We start from the raw sequence: 20,980 nt of genomic DNA on the forward strand, positions 1-20,980 counted from the left end.
CACTCGAAGCATTCCATAACATTAATATTCATTATTATTCGAACAAATTTTCATTCGCTCTCTCGATCTTGAATTTTCGTAGTCATAGAATCGAACCGCTGTTTTAGCTAGTCGCAAGTGAAGTATCTACGTTGAGTAGAGAAGCACAATTGTTTTTCGAAAAGTATTCGTATGGAATAAAATTCAGAGTAACTGTAATACGACACGGATGCGTTGATTTTGATCGAGATGAAACGGATGCTCCGTATATAAGACAGTATTGAACGCAGTGTCCTGATTTAAAGACCTGAAAAGGTGATTGTCGGCGACTTTTTTTTTTAAGAAGGAGAGATAGAACGAAACTTCTTGAAACTTCGAGTGCATTTTAACACACATTTGAGAGGTACGAGAAAAAATTTTGATCCTCCAACTGTCGCAGAACGGCAGCGTTATTAGCTGACCCGTTAACTGGAGAATATATCTTTAGTCAGCGGCTGACCATCGAAGGGCCTAGCCGCTTGAGTCTAAAATCGGCAGGAAAGGTAAGGTGCGTATTTCTTATCCGAAATGTGAAAACTGAGATCATTATACATCATATCATATCATCATACATCATACATCATACATAGTATTAAAGTTGGAAACCAAAGTTTGGATGTTCGGATGTTCGGAAAGTGATGTCACCCAAATTTTTTTTTCTCTTGACGTCATCGATCTATACAGACGAAAATCAGCTTGCCGAATTCCTCAGTCTGGAAACAACCGCGCAGTAGAGAGGACGTATGAGAATCGCGCTCTCTGGTGACTTTTGACCGGGGTGGTTGGCAGTGGTTGAAGGTGGTCGGAGGCGGACGAGGAGGAGGTTGAGGAAGGCTAGGTGAACAAGGTGGACGAGGAGGACGAGAATTTGTGCTCGGTGAGTAGAACAGTTTTATAATATTCAATGGCAATTGTAATTATATTTTATCTAAAGTTTTGGAAACTTGTCACGTTTACAATAAATTATTTCAATTCATTTTTCGCGCAAGCACAAATTCAGCAGCTATAAATGCGCTGATAAAATTTATTATATTATTAATTAATTGATTACTTATGTTAATTATGTTTCAGTTCTGTGCCCCACCTAGTGATCCGCTAGTACATATCCTCCGACGTGACATCGCTCTGCTACGTATGAAGAAGAAAAGATTTATTAAGATGCAAATTGCTCCTCTCTTCTTGCCATTGTGCTTTTAGTTATTGTTGTGCTGTGTGTTTAAAATTTAGGACAGTATGTAATATAGAATAACAGGTACAGCTACGAATATAGCACTACAATAAATCTTATAGAAATGAGCTCTCATTGAGATTTCTCTGTATTTATAACTCGACGCGAGAAGGCAAAAATCAATGTAATGCTATCTGTAAGGTAATTGGACTCGTATTTGCACTACGAGAACTCGTTGGGTATTTTGCGGTGAAATTTGAAAAATTGTTGTACAAGAAATTAAATAACTATAAAAATGGATAAAAAATATTATCTCTAATAGTGAATGTAGCTAATACAGCTTTAACCGTATATTGATTATGTTAATGATCTATTGTGACAAGATCGGAATTAGATAAGCTCTCTAAATACTCTTTTCTAGACTATTAATTTATATCATGTATATGTAAATGTATATTTCTTCAGTTTATACAATCACTGCACTAGGATTACCCTTGCCATGTTTTATGGTGCGCTTGTGTAATTTGTATATTATTAACCTTACGTTTTACTCTATTTGCGACAAGTTGTGAGTGTTTCTAATTTCTTGGCAATTATTTATGTACGTGTATGTGTATATACGTATATGTATACTTATGCATGCGTATATACATATATACACATATATAAAACTAGATTTTTACAATAAACACAGAGGTTTTAGTATATTCACATACGGATTTCTGTGTATAGGTATACTTGAACTAAAATATCCTTATCTCTAATACGGAGTTCTTCGTAATTCGCATTTGTTCTTGTAACCCAATGTCCTACATACGATGGCAAAAATCGAGATCCAACTTAACTGAGTCTCAAAGCCCTGTTGACATAAAAGCAGCTATTTGATAGAAATTATAGTTTGTAGTTTACACAGCCCATTGCATGATATTTCATTTTAAATACATATGTTTCAATGTATTTAGGAATAATTTATCAAATATACAGAGGTCATGTGCAAATAATAAATGAATTGATTCGACCGCAGTTTGATGTATTCATTAGAGCTTTAACAATAAATTTAAGCTTTGTTACTTCTTTTATTTTATTATGGATAATCAAAAACATTTCCGACTATTCGTGCTGTGGAAGCATGGGGATTAAACCAAATGTAGCAAAAGATTAGAAACAGTGTATGTAGAGTACGGGTATTTTTCTAATAATGCAAACACGTGCCGCTAGCTTAGTTTTGACATATCTAGAATACCACGCCTTGCGAATTAGCTTTCCAGACAGAGATGAATAAGCGATTTTAAGGACTGCATTCTCGTTGTTGAATACTCTATGCCTCATGGGAAAAGAAAATCTGTAACGACGAAATTGATGCACCGGATCATCGTCGACTTCAACTTTTGAAATGTCCTACCATTTCCGAACACCTCCAATCATCCTATTTACCTATATTACTAGATTAGCTATGATATGAAAAGAGAAGAATTATTCATTTTGAAATGGGATTCTATTCGACACGCGCTCGATGTATCCTATAACATTAATATTCAAAATTATTCCAACAACTTTTCATTTGCTCTCTCGATCTTGAATTTTCATAGGCATAGAATCGAAACCCTGTTTTAGCTGGTCGCAAGTGAAGTATCTGCGTTGGGTGGAGGAGCGGAATTGTGTTTCGAAAAGTATTCGGATGGAAAAAAATTCAGAGTACTATTTTGAACGAGATGAAATGGATGCTTCGTATATGAGACAGTATGTAACGCTGCGTAGTGATTTAAAGACCTAGAAAGGTGATAGGGAGAGAAAGAACGAAGCTTCTTAACACTTCGAGTGTTTTTTAACACACATTTGAAAGATACGAGCAAAATTTTTCATCGCCAACTGTCGCAGAACGGCAGCGTTATTAGCCGACCCGTTCACTGAAGAATATATCTTCAGTCAACGGCTGACCATCGAAGGGCCTGGCCGCTTGAGTCTGGAATCGGCAGGAGAAATAAAGTGTGTACTTCTTGTATGAAACGTGAAAACTAAAATCATTATACATCATATCATATCATCATACATCATACATCATACATCATACATCGTACATCATACATCGTACATCATACATCATCATACATAGTATCAAAGTTCGAAACCATAGTTTGGATGTCGGATGTTCAGAAAGTGACGTCACCAATTCAAAATCAGCTAGCAGAATTCCTCAGTCTGGAAACAACCGCGCAGTAGAGCGGACGGATAGGAGTCGCGCTCCGCAAATTTCGAGTACCGGGTTCTCAACCTCCCGCATCCCGCGCTTCGGGTCCGCTACGGGGTGAAACTTGACTTCCAGGATAAGCGCTCCGTGGTTCCTGGTTCACGTTTACAATAAATTATTTCAATTCGCTTTTCGCGCAACCCCAAATTCGGTAGCTGTCAGTCCGCTAATAAAATTTCTCGACTTCCAGGATAAGCGCTCCGTGGTTCCTGGTTCACGTTTACAATAAATTATTTCAATTCGTTTTTCGCGCAACCCCAAATTCGGTAGCTGTCAGTCCGCTAATAAAATATCTCGACTTCCAGGATAAGCGCTCCGTGGTTCCTGGTTCACGTTTACAATAAATTATTTCAATTCGTTTTTCGCGCAACCCCAAATTCGGTAGCTGTCAGTCCGCTAATAAAATTTCTCGACTTCCAGGATAAGCGCTCCGTGGTTCCTGGTTCACGTTTACAATAAATTATTTCAATTCGTTTTTCGCGCAACCCCAAATTCGGTAGCTGTCAGTCCGCTAATAAAATATCTCGACTTCCAGGATAAGCGCTCCGTGGTTCCTGGTTCACGTTTACAATAAATTATTTCAATTCGTTTTTCGCGCAACCCCAAATTCGGTAGCTGTCAGTCCGCTAATAAAATTTCTCGACTTCCAGGATAAGCGCTCCGTGGTTCCTGGTTCACGTTTACAATAAATTATTTCAATTCGCTTTTCGCGCAACCCCAAATTCGGTAGCTGTCAGTCCGCTAATAAAATTTCTCGACTTCCAGGATAAGCGCTCCGTGGTTCCTGGTTCACGTTTACAATAAATTATTTCAATTCGTTTTTCGCGCAACCCCAAATTCGGTAGCTGTCAGTCCGCTAATAAAATATCTCGACTTCCAGGATAAGCGCTCCGTGGTTCCTGGTTCACGTTTGCAATAAATTATTTCAATTCGTTTTTCGCGCAACCCCAAATTCGGTAGCTGTCAGTCCGCTAATAAAATTTCTCGACTTCCAGGATAAGCGCTCCGTGGTTCCTGGTTCACGTTTACAATAAATTATTTCAATTCGCTTTTCGCGCAACCCCAAATTCGGTAGCTGTCAGTACGCTAATAAAATTTCTATAACTTCACAATCTTCTCATAATCTTTCTGGTAGATAATATCGATAAAAAAATTATATCAAACCTTACACATTATTTTTGATTTGTTCTCATGCTGAAAATATTTATTAGTATTCGAGGTATAACTCGAGGTGGTTGGCGGTGGTCGGAGGTGGACGAGGAGGAGGACGAGGAGGACGAGGATTTGTGCTGGGTGAGTAAAACACTTTTATAATATTTGATGGCAATTGTAATTATATTTCATCTGAAATATTACAAACTTGTCACGTTTACAATAAATTATTTCAATTCATTTTTCGTGCAAGCACATATTCAGTAGCTATGAATAATCTTATACAATTTATTATATTATTAATTAACTAATTAATATTCTTATAATATTTGATGGCAATTGTAATTATATTTCATCTGAAATATTACAAACTTGTCACGTTTACAATAAATTATTTCAATTCATTTTTCGTGCAAGCACATATTCAGTAGCTATGAATAATCTTATACAATTTATTACATTATTAATTAATTGATTAATTACAATAATCCTTACACAATATTTTTGATGTGTTCCTATACTAAACATATTCATTACTATTCCAGGTATTACCCGAGGTGGTCGGAGGTGGACGAGGAGGAGGACGAGCTGGACGAGGAGGAGGACCAGGAGGACGAGGTGGACGAGGAGCAGGCGGGGTGGGTCGTGGGAGAGGACCTCTCCTCTCCTCAGAGGAGGGGAGGGGGAGGGGCGGGGGAGGGGGAAAGGGGGTGGGGAAAGGGAAGGGAAGGGAAGGGAAGGGAAGGGAAGGGAAGGGATGGGAAGGGAAGGGGCAGGGGGGGGGGGAGGGGGAGGGTGGCGCGGGGGGCGGGGGGGGCGGGAGGACGGGAGGGAGGGCGGGAGGGAGAGAGTGGAGGAGGGATGTCGATGCGAGCCCGTTAGAGTTAATAGAGCAGTACCGTCCCCCTACACGCCCTCCCGCCCTCCCGCCCTTCCTCCCTCCCTCCCTCCCTCCCCCGCCCTCTCCCGCCCGCCTTCCCTCCCTCCCTCCCCCTCCCCCTCCCCCTACCCCTACCCCTCCCCACCCCCTCCCCCTCCCCGTCGCCCCTCCCCCTTCCCTTACCATCCCTTCCCTTCCCATCCCTTCCCCCTCTCCGCCCCCCTTTCCCCCTTCCCGCCCCTCCCCCTCCCCTCCTTTGAGGAGAGGAGAGGTCCTCTCCCACGACCCACCCCGCCTGCTCCTCGTCCACCTCGTCCTCCTGGTCCTCCTCCTCGTCCAGCTCGTCCTCCTCCTCGTCCACCTCCGACCACCTCGGGTAATACCTGGAATAGTAATGAATATGTTTAGTATAGGAACACATCAAAAATATTGTGTAAGGATTAATGTAATTAATCAATTGATTAATAATGTAATAAATTGTATAAGATTATTCATAGCTACTGAATATGTGCTTGCACGGAAAATGAATTGAAATAATTTATTGTAAACGTGACAAGTTTGTAATATTTCAGATGAAATATAATTACAATTGCCATCAAATATTATAAGAATATTAATTAATTAATTAATAATATAATAAATTGTGTAAGATTATTCATAGCTACTGAATATGTGCTTGCACGAAAAATGAATTTAAATAATTTATTGTAAACGTGACAAGTTTGTAATATTTCAGATGAAATATAATGACAATTGCCATCAAATATTATGAAAGTGTTTTACTCACCCAGCACAAATCCTCGTCCTCCTCGTCCTCCTCCTCGTCCACGTCCGACCACCTTCAACCACCTCAGGTTATACCTTGAATAGTAATAAATATTTACAGCATGAGAACAAATCAAAAATAATGTGTGAGGTTTGATATAATATTTTTATCGATATCATCTACCAGAAAGATTATGAGAAGATTCTAAAGTTATAGAAATTTTATTGGCGTACTGACAGCTACCGAATTTGGGGTTGCGCGAAAAGCGAATTGAAATAATTTATTGTAAACGTGAACCAGGAACCACGGAGCGCTTATCCTGGAAGTCGAGAAATTTTATTAGCGGACTGACAGCTACCGAATTTGGGGTTGCGCGAAAAGCGAATTGAAATAATTTATTGCAAACGTGAACCAGGAACCACGGAGCGCTTATCCTGGAAGTCGAGAAATTTTATTAGCGGACTGACAGCTACCGAATTTGGGGTTGCGCGAAAAACGAATTGAAATAATTTATTGCAAACGTGAACCAGGAACCACGGAGCGCTTATCCTGGAAGTCGAGATATTTTATTAGCGGACTGACAGCTACCGAATTTGGGGTTGCGCGAAAAACGAATTGAAATAATTTATTGTAAACGTGAACCAGGAACCTCGGAGCGCTTATCCTGGAAGTCGAGAAATTTTATTAGCGGACTTACAGCTACCGAATTTGGGGTTGCGCGAAAAACGAATTGAAATAATTTATTGTAAACGTGAACCAGGAACCACGGAGCGCTTGTCCTGGAAGTCGAGAAATTTTATTAGCGGACTGACAGCTACCGAATTTGGGGTTGCGCGAAAAACGAATTGAAATAATTTATTGTAAACGTGAACCAGGAACCACGGAGCGCTTATCCTGGAAGTCGAGAAATTTTATTAGCGGACTGACAGCTACCGAATTTGGGGTTGCGCGAAAAACGAATTGAAATAATTTATTGCAAACGTGAACCAGGAACCACGGAGCGCTTATCCTGGAAGTCGAGATATTTTATTAGCGGACTGACAGCTACCGAATTTGGGGTTGCGCGAAAAACGAATTGAAATAATTTATTGTAAACGTGAACCAGGAACCTCGGAGCGCTTATCCTGGAAGTCGAGAAATTTTATTAGCGGACTTACAGCTACCGAATTTGGGGTTGCGCGAAAAACGAATTGAAATAATTTATTGTAAACGTGAACCAGGAACCACGGAGCGCTTATCCTGGAAGTCGAGAAATTTTATTAGCGGACTGACAGCTACCGAATTTGGGGTTGCGCGAAAAACGAATTGAAATAATTTATTGTGAACGTGAACCAGGAACCACGGAGCGCTTATCCTGGAAGTCGAGAAATTTTATTAGCGGACTGACAGCTACCGAATTTGGGGTTGCGCGAAAAACGAATTGAAATAATTTATTGTAAACGTGAACCAGGAACCACGGAGCGCTTATCCTGGAAGTCGAGAAATTTTATTAGCGGACTGACAGCTACCGAATTTGGGGTTGCGCGAAAAACGAATTGAAATAATTTATTGTAAACGTGAACCAGGAACCACGGAGCGCTTATCCTGGAAGTCGAGAAATTTTATTAGCGGACTGACAGCTACCGAATTTGGGGTTGCGCGAAAAACGAATTGAAATAATTTATTGCAAACGTGAACCAGGAACCACGGAGCGCTTATCCTGGAAGTCGAGATATTTTATTAGCGGACTGACAGCTACCGAATTTGGGGTTGCGCGAAAAACGAATTGAAATAATTTATTGTAAACGTGAACCAGGAACCTCGGAGCGCTTATCCTGGAAGTCGAGAAATTTTATTAGCGGACTTACAGCTACCGAATTTGGGGTTGCGCGAAAAACGAATTGAAATAATTTATTGTAAACGTGAACCAGGAACCACGGAGCGCTTATCCTGGAAGTCGAGAAATTTTATTAGCGGACTGACAGCTACCGAATTTGGGGTTGCGCGAAAAACGAATTGAAATAATTTATTGTGAACGTGAACCAGGAACCACGGAGCGCTTATCCTGGAAGTCGAGAAATTTTATTAGCGGACTGACAGCTACCGAATTTGGGGTTGCGCGAAAAACGAATTGAAATAATTTATTGTAAACGTGAACCAGGAACCACGGAGCGCTTATCCTGGAAGTCGAGTTTCACCGCGTAGCGGACCCGAAGCGCGGGATCCGGGAGGTTGAGAACCCGGTACTCGAAATACGCAGCGGACCCGAAGCGCGGGATGCGGGAGGTTGAGAACCCGGTACTCGAAATTTGCGGAGCGCGACTCCTATCCGTCCGCTCTACTGCGCGGTTGTTTCCAGACTGAGGAATTCTGCTAGCTGATTTTGAATTGGTGACGTCAGTTTCTGAACATCCGACATCCAAACTATGGTTTCGAACTTTGATACTATGTATGATGATGTATGATGTACGATGTATGATGTACGATGTATGATGTATGATGTATGATGTATGATGAAATGATATGATGTATAATGATTTTAGTTTTCACGTTTCATACAAGAAGTACACACTTTATTTCTCCTGCCGATTCCAGACTCAAGCGGCCAGGCCCTTCGATGGTCAGCCGTTGACTGAAGATATATTCTTCAGTGAACGGGTCGGCTAATAACGCTGCCGTTCTGCGACAGTTGGCGATGAAAAATTTTGCTCGTATCTTTCAAATGTGTGTTAAAAAACACTCGAAGTGTTAAGAAGCTTCGTTCTTTCTCTCCCTATCACCTTTCTAGGTCTTTAAATCACTACGCAGCGTTACATACTGTCTCATATACGAAGCATCCATTTCATCTCGTTCAAAATTAGCGCATCCGTGATGTATTACAGTTACTCTGAATTTTTTTCCATTCGAATACTTTTCGAAAAACAATTTTGCTTCTGTACCCAACGTAGATACTTCACTCTCGACTAGCTAGAACAGCGTTTTGGTTATATGCCTACGAAAATTCAAGATCGAGAGAGCAAATGAAAAGTTGTTGAAATAATTAGGAATACTACTGCCACTTAAAACTATGTAAATTGAAAAAATCACCACGAAAAATTACTTCCGGTATCACCAGAACATCTGAGCCGAGGAACTAGATCAAAGACACGCCTTATTCCTGAAAGCCCGTGTCGCATACGTATAAGCGTGGTTGCCTATGATTAGGCGCTTTCACTTGGACTAAGCAGCACGGAGAAATTGCAGCGAAAAATTGCTCCTGGTATCAGGAGAACATCTGAGCCGAGGAGCTTGATCAAAGACACGCCCTATTCCTGAAAGCCCTCGTCGCATACGTATAAGCGTGGTTGCCTATGATTAGGCGCTACCACTTAGCTCAGCAACTCGGAGAAATTCCAGCGAAAAATAACTCCTGGTAATAGGAGAACATCTGAGCCGAGGAGCTTGATCAAAGGCACGCCTTATTCCTGAAAGCCCGTGTCGCATATGTATAAGCGTGGTTGCCTATGATTAGGCGCTACTACTTAGCTCAGCAACTCGGAGAAATTGCAGCGAAAAATTACTCCTGGTATCAGGAGAACATCTGAGCCGAGGAGCTTGATCATAGGCACGCCTTATGCTTGAAAGCCCCTGTCGCATACGTGTCAAAATGGTTGCCTATGAATAGGCGCTACCACTTGGAATAAGCAACTCGGAGAAATGGCAGCGAAAAATTACTCCAGGTATTAGGAGAACATCTGAGCCGAGGAGCTTGATCGAAGGCACGCCTTACGCCTGATGGCCGTGTCGCGCACATGTAAGTTTGGTTGCCTATAATTAGGCGCTTCCATTTAGACTAAGCAAATACACTAGAAGGCTATTATTTTCCTTTTTTATTTTCATCATTATTTTTATGATTGTATAATACATAGAGATCTAAGGACCATTGAGCTATAACATAATATATAAATATAAACTTTAAAATCAAAACCTTTTTTTGAATTTATGTACCTCACAACTATACATTATGCATAATAATGAATACATTTATTAGCATATATGTAGATATATAGAGAGAACATGACTTTAGCAGAAAAATTGAGTTATTAAATCATTTCTTTTATGAAAATGCTTTTCGGTCGGCGTTTCAGTTGTCGATATAGGTAGATAGATACAAATAGGGAGAGCAAGAGCAGATATCCGCCAGTACGGCTTGAAGAAAATATCAACGGCGAACAACCAAAGTGCTAAAAACAACAATCAATGAACCAGTCAAAACTTTATTAGAGAATGTTTCAGAGAAACTTTTCACGATTGATGGTGTAATTGGAGCAATCCATACTAGGTTTTATTTCAGTATTGAAATTGTAAAATGGTATTAATAAACTAAGCACGTTGCATTCAACAACGCTATTTTTAAGAATGAATTATAAATGTCTGAAATGTTAGACATCTGAAATTTTGTGTACTATTATATTATATATTAATTATTAAGCTAGCGCAATTGGCTAATGCTAAATTGTCAGCGTGTTAACGAATCTTGTGTTCAGTTTTTAGCAGTCCACATCATATGCTGTTATACGGTAAAATAATAAACAAAATATAAACAGAAAAAAAAACAGTACTCTCAATTTCTAGTTACAATTGGAAACTCATACACATATCATCATATGCCTCCATACAATATCGGCAATAAAGTATGAAATAACGGCGAAAAAGAAGAAAACCCTATTTGTAGACAATTCAGTAAAAACCTCATACACAAATTTATCGAGCGGTGACAAAATCATGAATTGGCAATAAGACCATAGTAATATTGACCATTAAAACAACTACGGCCTTTATTAAATCAGCCGTCTATATAGTACGAATCCATAAATGACGAATAAAAAGTGAGAATACATCCGATTGTAATATACTCTCTCTCGACTATTGTTTCTTTCAAATAGTGTGTACGCAAAACAGGTTTTATTTGGAGACTAATCCTTCACATCCGTTCTAGAACGCGCCAGCAAGTTCGTGAGTTATCTTCTAGTCGACGTTGACTGAATGCCGAAATATGTATTTTCTGGTGTTAAAACTGTTGCTTAAATAGTTTTACATTGAGCAATATATAATTATGTCTCTACTGTGGACGCGGACACGTACGGTTTTGTACGGCTCGTTGCTGAGCTGAATATAAGATTCTAATGCTACAATTTTTATAATTCCAAAATTTCACGCTATTATACGCAGCGATGATAATGTAAAATTAATTTGCGTTGAGTGATGGCATGACAATTTATTATTCATTTTCTTTTTTCATTTATTTGCACCCAGGGGTATCCGTCTTAATATTCTTCAGTCAACGCAGATAGTTTGAGACAGTGACATTTGTGCTACCACCTAGCGATTTGTTTTTGACCGTCGGTAAGTTAGAGATGAATTTATAGTCCCAACGGAATCCCCGTAAGCATGAAGGAGCATAATAAATGAAGGCTCACTTTCACGTCTTTTTTTGAAACTGACGTGTCCCAAGCAGTAACCTTGGAAAATCACACCGACACAACGTGGCACCTGGAAGTGAGGAGACAGCCTTGTCAATGGCTTGGTAACATTGTTTTATTGACGAGCGTCGAGCGAAATGACAACGAATTTCAATTCAGTTACGTAAGGGCTTAGTGATTCGATCCTATTTTCAACATACCCAGATTATCAACTATTCACACGTGGCGGTCTGTAACCGTGGTAAAACACGGATAATCCCGTTGAGGTTAGATTCAGTCGTCAACCGCACAAACGGTGCACTTGAAAATTGCCGTATACGGCAAGTATTCAACACCGAATTGAAACATGTTGAACGTAGCGATCATTTGAACGTAGCAAACTTAATTGGCTATAGAATCTGGGAGTAAGAGCGTGAGTGATCATATTTGGATTAAAAAATAAATAATGTGTAAAAACATTAAGTAAAATAATTTTATAAAACTCACAACCAACAAAATCATTGTTGACATTATCTTTTTTGACACCAAGATTTGAATTTACGCCTTACCATAAGTACGAATTCTGTCAAACAGTTTTGGCCGCTAATCGTCGACACAGAGAAATATGAAACGACGATCAGAAAAAAAGAATACCATCGAGGATGGTAGTGGTGAACCTTTTGATGCTCAACAACATGGAGACACTCGTGGCGACGAGAAAAACATCGCTATATTATTTTTTCTCTATCTTTTACAAGGCATTCCCATCGGCCTGTCCAGCGCTATTCCTATGATACTTCAAAACAGAGGAGTTTCGTATCGTCAGCAGGTAAATAAATAAAGGACAATCCTGAACAAAAACAATCAAATTAAAGTGTAAAACAGTTAAATTTTCAGAAGACAAGTTTACATGGGGAAAAAAGCGTTTCTTGATTTATGCACATTTTATTTTGAGTACTATTGATCAAATTTTTAATACTCATTTGTTTTTACAGCATTTGACTCAATTGAATATTACTTGAACTTGACCGTTTATTCATCGTATCGAAGTAATATTTTTACATGAATCTTTGAAACTATTAGCAAATGTGTAACAAAATCGACAATATTGTGTTCCTCAATGTATCGACCGTTCTTTTCCTGTAATTGTTTTCAGCTTTTTGTCGCACCGCAGGAAATCACCTGTTATGATTCTTCCATGCATGTATTCATCGCATATATTTGCACAGTCAATTATACGTTTCAGCTGTGTGATCAAATCAATGATACGGAAAAAATGGGCTAATTTCAATGATTCTTATCAATCAAAGTACGTTACGCAGCGCCAGAAAAAACTAGAAATTATTGGAGAAATGCATGATAAAAAGAATTTTATATTCAAGAATTCTTATCTCAAGATTTTGCAGTAAAAATTTGTCAATAAATGCGAAAGCTTGTGTAAAATCTTTGAAATTACATGAAAATATGTTATAGAATTTTTGTATGTACTTTGGAGTCATTAGTATTTCGGAGCACAACGATTTGTATCACTTGTCCCTTTACTAAAAAACAATGTCACAAAGCTTGAATTTAATATTCAACAATGATGTTTCTTTTCACTGTTTCAGGCAGAGTTCAGTTTTGTAAATTGGCCGTTCTCGCTAAAATTATTATGGGCTCCCATTGTGGACTCCATGTTCTCCCAGAGATTTGGGCGAAGAAAAACTTGGCTTATACCTACTCAGTATTGCATGGGGCTGTTCATGCTCTTTTTATCCAGTAACATAGATACTTGGCTCGGCGACAAGAATACACGCCCAAACATAGAATTATTGACTGCGCTATTTTTTTCTCTTAATTTCCTTGCCGCCACTCAGGACGTAGCGGTCGATGGTTGGGCCCTTACCATGCTCAAAAGGTATCTAGTCCCTGCTTGGACGCAATAAAGCTATCAAAGTCTGTAAAAACGTAATCTTGTTAATTCTTCAAGGTGTAATGTGGGTCATGCATCCACATGCAATAGCGTCGGACAAACTGCAGGCTATTTCCTCGGTTATGTGTTATTTATAGCACTTGAGTCGGCAGCATTTTGCAATGGTTATTTGAGATCAACGCCGTCCGAAGAAGGATTGGTCACATTACCGGGATTCCTTCAATTCTGGGGCTGGGTATTTATCGGCACAACAACCCTGGTCGCAATTTTCAAACACGAGGACAGTGTGGAGCCTCATAAAGATGAACCAGAAATGGACATAACACACGCATATAAATTGTTATTAGATATCATCAAGTTGCCGAGCATTAAAACACTGGCAATCATTTTGTTAACTGCCAAGGTTTGTAGATTATAACTTACTTAGGGATCTTTTTTCCCGATCATTTATCAACTCTTTGATCGAACTAGATAAACTATTGGACTGTCGTTCTAGATTGGATTTTCTGCTTGTGATGCTGTAACAGGTCTGAAAATGGTAGACGCTGGTATTCCTAAGGAAAAGATGGCTTTAATGGCTGTGCCTATGGTGCCACTTCAAATTGTTCTACCATTAGCCATAGCAAAATATACCGTGGGACCAAGGCCAATGGACGTTTATTTGAAGGCTATACCGTACAGGTAAGGATCAAAGCAGATAACATATCAGAATGTTGTTGATTCAGCAATTAGACAGTGCGTGTTATCTATAAAACCTTCGGAATTTACAGTTTCTAAAGTTATGCTAATATCTTTCCAACAGGTATGTGATTTTTTAACCAATTTATATGCTAATTTTTTTTAGCTATTTTGTAGATCAAGTTGTACTGGTCAAAAGTCATTGTACATAAGTATGATTTGATCTATAAAATAGCAAAGTTTCAATCAATTTCACAAAAAGCCAGTTCCCACGAGGATTATGCGAGATTCTTTGGACGATTGTTCTCGACTGCTGTCCAGTATCGACTGAAAAGTAGATGCGATTTCTACTCCACCTTTTTTTTATCAGCTACAACATTCTAGAACACGAAACTCAAGAATGATGCACAATAAATATATCGAAGATAATAATCAAACCATTGAATAATTTCACAGGTTGGCTTTTGGATTAGTTGCCGCGTTTTTAGTATGGCTTACACCCTTTGTGGTAGTAAACGGAGATGTTCCACTTTATTACTACGTCGGTCTTATCGTCGTGTACTCCATCCATCAGGTAGTGTAGCCATCACTTTTTTGCGAATTCATCCATTTTCTTGCATCGATTTACAAGAATTTATATCACTCATATTTTATCAACTTTCAGGTCACTCTCTACAGCATGTTTGTAGCTGTGATGGCATTTTTTGCAAGGATAAGTGATCCGGCTGTGGGTGGTACTTATATGACGCTACTCAACACGCTGTGCAATCTCGGTGGAAATTGGCCAGCTACGACCGCGCTCTGGTTCGTCGATGCTTTCACCTTCAGGCAATGCAGTACAGATCCTACAAATGACTGCAGTACCGCGGCTGAACGAGAGGTGAGTCGTGACGCCATTACAGTGCTTGATGTTGTTCACGGAAGATTCGAAAATTCCTGAAAACTGCTTCAGGCTCCAGTTAAATAATCGTTTTCTAGCATGTTTAAAAATTTTTCGCTATCTTACGATCAAAAAGTGTAGTTTTTTGATAAAATTCTTAAGGGCCTACAGTACGAGATCGCATTGCTAATTGTACTCGTAATATTCTTTCAGCAATGTGCGAATACTAATGCTGGCGAGTGTCACACGCAGTTGGATGGATACTACATTGAAAGTTTACTGTGCGTTATCATTGGTGTTGTCTGGCTGAGGTGGGGGCGAAGAAAAATCAACCATTTACAAAATAAACCACATTCGGCATGGCAAGTGGTGACACCGCATCATAAAAGTTAACGCCAAGTTTTCAACATCTAGATTTTCTAATATTTTTCTTGTGCATGATAATCAGGGAATCGGTAACGACTAAAATTTTCCAAGAACAAACCAAAAACAAGCACAAAGTTTCGTGTATATCATTTCAGATCAGTGCATAAGTCACGCATAACTTACATAACAATAGAATTATTTTGGCCTTGCGGATTTGGCCGACTTCGACACTTAAATAAATTCTAATTATCATAAAATGACTGAAAACTTGGCTTTTAAACGCAAAGGCTGACCCTGAATTCTCTCGTTGATTCCATCTTCGTAATTAAAAAAAAAAAAAAAACACACAGTTCAATTCAAAGTTCTGCTCCCATGATTCGCAGCACAATTCGAGCAACACGGAGTGTTGCAAGGTTTCGACGAGAAACTTAAAACTAAGTATTTATTTTTAGTACAGACCTATTTGAAGTATGTATGGTGCTTCTATTCCATTCGCTATGTTTTCACCGTATATTAAGCGAACAGATGAATCATTGGTGTAAATTCAATACAAGAGCCAGTTCGTGAAAGAATGGTAATCCGGAAATATTCATTCGTATTCCCTGGCAAAGTTTTCCGCAATGGAAATTTTCCTGCTTAAACTTTTCCATGGGGTATAACTGCTTATTTCCTGTGAGCCAAACTATTTACTTACACTCTGTATAAAAGCCGCGATGGATCTTTGAGCTGCTTTTGTGTCGTGCGTCGCAATTATTTGTCTGAAATTCGGGCGGGACTCGTTAGATTTATTTCACGACAGGTTGTAGAGAATATAGTAATTAAGTAATCCAATTCCTAAGAACGTTCACATGGTGCGGTTCTCTTTTTTGGTTTCCTTCTTTATTTTGTATATTCTTGTGGGAATTCTTAGCACCGAAGTGGACAGAAACGATTATTTATTATTATAATTTTTTTTTTTTTTTTTGACACTCGTTTCGTCATATCTCATTCTCGAAGTTTATCGCACGGTGAAAAACTTGACTGTTTTTATCAGTTACATTCCCTGCAAGGGACCATTAATTTGAACATAAACGTGAACATGAAGATTGTGCATGAAAAACGAAATGTATCGTACGTCTGTATTTATAGAAATTGAATTAGTCTCGTGTCGATTTTATTAGAGGTACCCTGGTGAAAACGGTGTCCAAAAAAATGTTTCTATAACGCTTTGAAATGAGATTTATGGTGAAGATTTAAAAAAAAAATTCAGATCACTCATTAATAATATCAGACTTTGTCGAGAAATATTTTTGGGAATGTTTCCAGTAGGGTACGTAAAGTCCTTGGCTCCAAAGACAGCGAAATATTTAAATTAAAACACCAGTTTGTATACCACAGTTTGTTATAAACCACAATATACAAATCGTGATTTTTGGAGAACCTGTTTGTTTCACTTTCTCCCATAATTTCCGTTTCCCTCCTATGAATGAATACTACCTGGAAAAAATATGGTATATTTTTATACCAACTCCCACATGCGTAACATATACATACTATTAATAATTGATAGACGTACATATTTGAAGTTATGTTATTTCGGTACCACCTGTTACTAAAAATCCTCATAATATATTTTAGTCTGTATAGATTTAGAATTAGATTTAGATTTAGATTCCAGACTCTGTACAGATTTCTGAACAAAGTCTAATCTGTCCGTGAAAACCAAGGAAAGGTCAGGGAAATGAAAACATCTGTAAAACATGGGCAGAATAAGATAATAAATCCCGCGAATCGCGCGCCCAATTATTTATTCAAACCTACAATTCGTTATGATAGCGAAATAATTGATATTTAAATTGTAGAATTTTCCACGCGTTCAGAAAATTATTTTGTAACGTGTTAACTTTTTCATACAAAAAAAAAAACAATTAAATTAAGGACCATCAATCAACGATATAAAAGTAAAATTTCTTGAATAAATTCTGTGTAAAAAGTTACGTTAGTTGTAATATATTCACTTTATTTATCAAGGTTTTATACTTTTTTAACCGCTGTAAGCAAGATTTATAAACGTAACGACAAAATTTGATGTAAAGTTGACAATTCAGTTCGCTAAAATTATTTTTACATCAATTGCAGGAGTAGTTTCTGTATGGTATTAAATCCTAAGTCATAAATTATTACTTTCGATCGCGTGCCGTGCATCAATAATTCTATATCGCTTGTAAACTGACGTCAGAAGCTTGTAATAACGTCTTTCTGTTACTGCTGACATCAAACAGCTGAATATATTGACTTATATTGCCGACTGCAACGTACAGCAAGAGATAAAATTTAAAAAACACTGCCAGCAACAAGGGAAATGTCAGAATCATTTGGAATTGAACTCTTTATTTATAAAATTTATAATTATACGAATGTATAACGCGATACTTCTTGAATCGCCTTCGTGAATTTGTATTTTATTTCTTCCGTCAAGAAAACAATCAATACTCCACATTTGATCGTTTCGTCTAAAACGACAAATGAAAAATGTCTTATAAGCATATTTTAGGAAAACTGGGAAGCAAGGACAGAAATACAATTTCAGAATATTCGATCTCATTATTTTATGTACTACATCAAGCTGAAAACATTATACTGATTACTAAATTTTCCTTCAATCAATAGAGTGACAAAGTATTTTTCACTCCTTTTCAGTTTAGTTCGAAGATATTCTCAACATTTATGATGAGTGCAAACCTGCCGTTACAGGTGTTCAAAACTTTTCATCCCCACGTTTTTTATCGGCGATTATAACGTCTCAGTCCCTTTAATCTCTTGCAGATTAGATGATTACAGCACAGACACAGTCATGTTACGTTTTTTCATGCAACGCGATTCCTTCTCATTTTTATCCGGAATTTCCATGACCAATATTTCCGGGTTTTCGTAGCAGGGTTCGATCTCCGCAGGATTTGCAAATCCCTCTTCCGGTTCAGTCTCCGTGATCTTGATTAATTCTTTCTCCTCTCGAGTTACTCTCGATTTTATATCGCTTTTCACAGCCATTCCGTTTACCACAATAAGTAAAAAAAGTATAAAAATCATGACGGGATGTTAATTGCAGTTAGTTGCAGATCATCAATAATTAACCAGACGAATTACGAGGCTTGGACTGAAGTTTGTAACTGCGGATTGAACTCCGGAGTCGACGAATAATAAGCGGTCTTATCGAACACGTTTTGCAATTATTATTAAACACCGATTGCACACCTATGTGCTTAGAAATTATGCATTTTTATTACCGCTGCGCATAAAATTTTTCTACCTACACTTGGAGCGGTTATGTTTTTACAACTTCTTGACGAATAGGTATTACAATATTGATTTATTAACACCTGACCACGATACATTGATTATAAAACAAAGACTACGCGTTGTTAAAGTACCCGCACGGATTTATCGTTTCAGAATCCAATCTCTGCATGCCGAGAAAAATTCTCTCAAGAACTCAGAATTTTATAAAACTGTACGGAAATAATACAATGATAAACGAGAGTGCTGCAACAAAAATTGTGTGAATTCAGATACTTAATGTGTTCCATGAAAAGATTGTCCAACTTCGTACTTAATAATTGATTCATCAAATTTTCGATTCAAAATTATCATTAATCACTGAAAATTTTTTTACGGACACGGAATAGTTTTCAGAGCATTATTCCCAGTAAGGATGGAATGAAAAATATTTAACGATTTCATTCGTGTAAGCTATAGTTTAGTTTACGTTTATCAAGCTACACAAGACTTATCGATTTGTTATAATCGCTTTGTTCCAATGCTTATACAGACTGAATGAAACAGTAGATTACGGTATAATTTCAAATTCCAATAGATGTGACTGTACGAGAATGTTGATTTCAAGTGCGAGGATATTTTCTTGTCTTCAAAGTTCAAAGTTCAAAGTTCAGTTTTCAAAGTTTCACGAACAGTTTCGAAAAAATTAAAAGTTTCGCATACTTGACCAGGAATATATATATATATATATATATAAAAAAAAAAAAAAACATCGTCACCGTTAAGTGTATCCCAAATTGATAGTCGTAATTGTCAATGTTTGAATCAGACTGTAAAAAAATCTCAATTTGGTGCAATTTTACAGAATATTATACATAATACGGTTTAATACAAGACTTGATTTCTGACATACCTCGGCTTATTTGGAAACTGAATTTGATTTTCTTTTCCACCAGACAATCCAGAAATCAATTTGGCACGGTGAAAATCTTCCCCTTTTACTTTAGAGGCGAGGTTTTTTTTTTTTTATTTTTGTTTATAGGGTGAAGAAAATTGCGAAGAATGAAAAACAAGTTGAGCTGTCCGTTGAGAATTAATTTCCTGATTTTCCTACAATGTGATTGAATTAATATATAACAAAGAGGCAAGAAAATGAGGAGGTAAAAATCTATTAATAATAATAATAATGATAATACAACATAAATAAATTAAAGTATACTGGGACAAGAAAGGGTTTTTAATAAGTGATTAATATCAGATACACGTGTCAAATTTAATCAAGCATTGTTCATTGTCTTGCAATTGGAATCGAAGCGATTGTTGAAATTATAAAACCTGTAATATGTATATATTAATCAAAGTGCAGGAATGTTTGGAAAAATATTTTTTCAAACGAGGAAATTATGTCGTATTAAATCCGGACGTTGATTTGTACAAAGTTTTATTCCGACGTCTGCTACTGTGATTTTTAGATATTGATAAATGAATAAACTTTGTTTCACGATTTTACACATGTTCATTTTAATTCTTTGCACAAAATTTTCTCCGGAGATTAGACATCGTGTCTTTTATTTATTTTTTATTTACAATTAACCGCAGCATCCTGGCTCAGCTGAATTGTCGGATTTGATGATAGGAGACCGCTTTATCAGACGGGGAGTTTCATTTTCGTAGGAGAGTTGAATTATTTCCTCTTCGGTGTGATGCGGATTTTCTTCATCTGCCGGTGCGTGTCGACGGTGCATCTATTTTATCAAATGAAAATTTTTTTTTTTTTACTTTACTTATTAACAGGTGTGAAAACAATCGTTGAATTTTCACAAGTGTAAAATAGATGAAAGAAATCATTGACGAAAATTTCTATAGTTGTAATTAAAATACAGTCCTAAGCTATTTTCATTCTTTACACAAACCGGAAAAATTTAGTTCTGTTTAGCGAATGAAATTTGAGACCTTATTTAACCGAAAAAATCTATTTTACTCTTCTAGCAGATTTATATAAAATATAGTATTCACAGCTAAAACATCGATCAACAAGAATTTTCAGTCTGGGTTATAGATTTGCATTTTTTTTTTTAAATTACATGTTTTCCGAGACATTGATTGTAAATAACAATTCAACGAACTTCACTTTGGCATTTGAATTTTTGAATAAAAGTGATTTAAATGCGTAACTGAAGTTTGTTTAATTGTTATTTACAATAAATGTTTGAGAAAATAGATAACTTTTTTATTTG

General features: G+C 37.6%; 1 protein-coding gene across 6 annotated transcripts; it reads left to right on the forward strand.

The window, feature by feature from the left end:
* Positions 1-11,657: 11,657 nt before the first annotated feature.
* LOC124308612 (acetyl-coenzyme A transporter 1) lies at positions 11,658-16,907 on the forward strand. 6 transcript variants are annotated; one of them, XM_046771454.1, is made up of 9 exons: positions 11,700-11,969; positions 12,013-12,085; positions 12,247-12,481; positions 13,260-13,549; positions 13,622-13,967; positions 14,061-14,245; positions 14,699-14,816; positions 14,907-15,122; positions 15,336-16,907. In XM_046771454.1, exons 3-9 carry the CDS (start codon positions 12,278-12,280, stop codon positions 15,513-15,515), a joined length of 1,539 nt encoding a protein of 512 aa, XP_046627410.1. In that variant the 5' UTR covers positions 11,700-11,969; positions 12,013-12,085; positions 12,247-12,277; the 3' UTR covers positions 15,516-16,907. The 6 variants fall into 6 exon arrangements, with proteins under 6 accessions (XP_046627414.1, XP_046627413.1, XP_046627410.1 ...); XM_046771458.1 differs by lacking the exon at positions 12,013-12,085 and having other exon boundaries at positions 11,658-11,777; XM_046771457.1 differs by lacking the exon at positions 12,013-12,085 and having other exon boundaries at positions 11,692-11,831.
* The last annotated feature ends 4,073 nt before the right edge of the window (positions 16,908-20,980 follow it).

The sequence above is a fragment of the Neodiprion virginianus genome, chromosome 7 (assembly GCF_021901495.1).
Source record: "Neodiprion virginianus isolate iyNeoVirg1 chromosome 7, iyNeoVirg1.1, whole genome shotgun sequence".
Classification (NCBI taxonomy): Eukaryota; Metazoa; Arthropoda; class Insecta; order Hymenoptera; family Diprionidae; genus Neodiprion; species Neodiprion virginianus.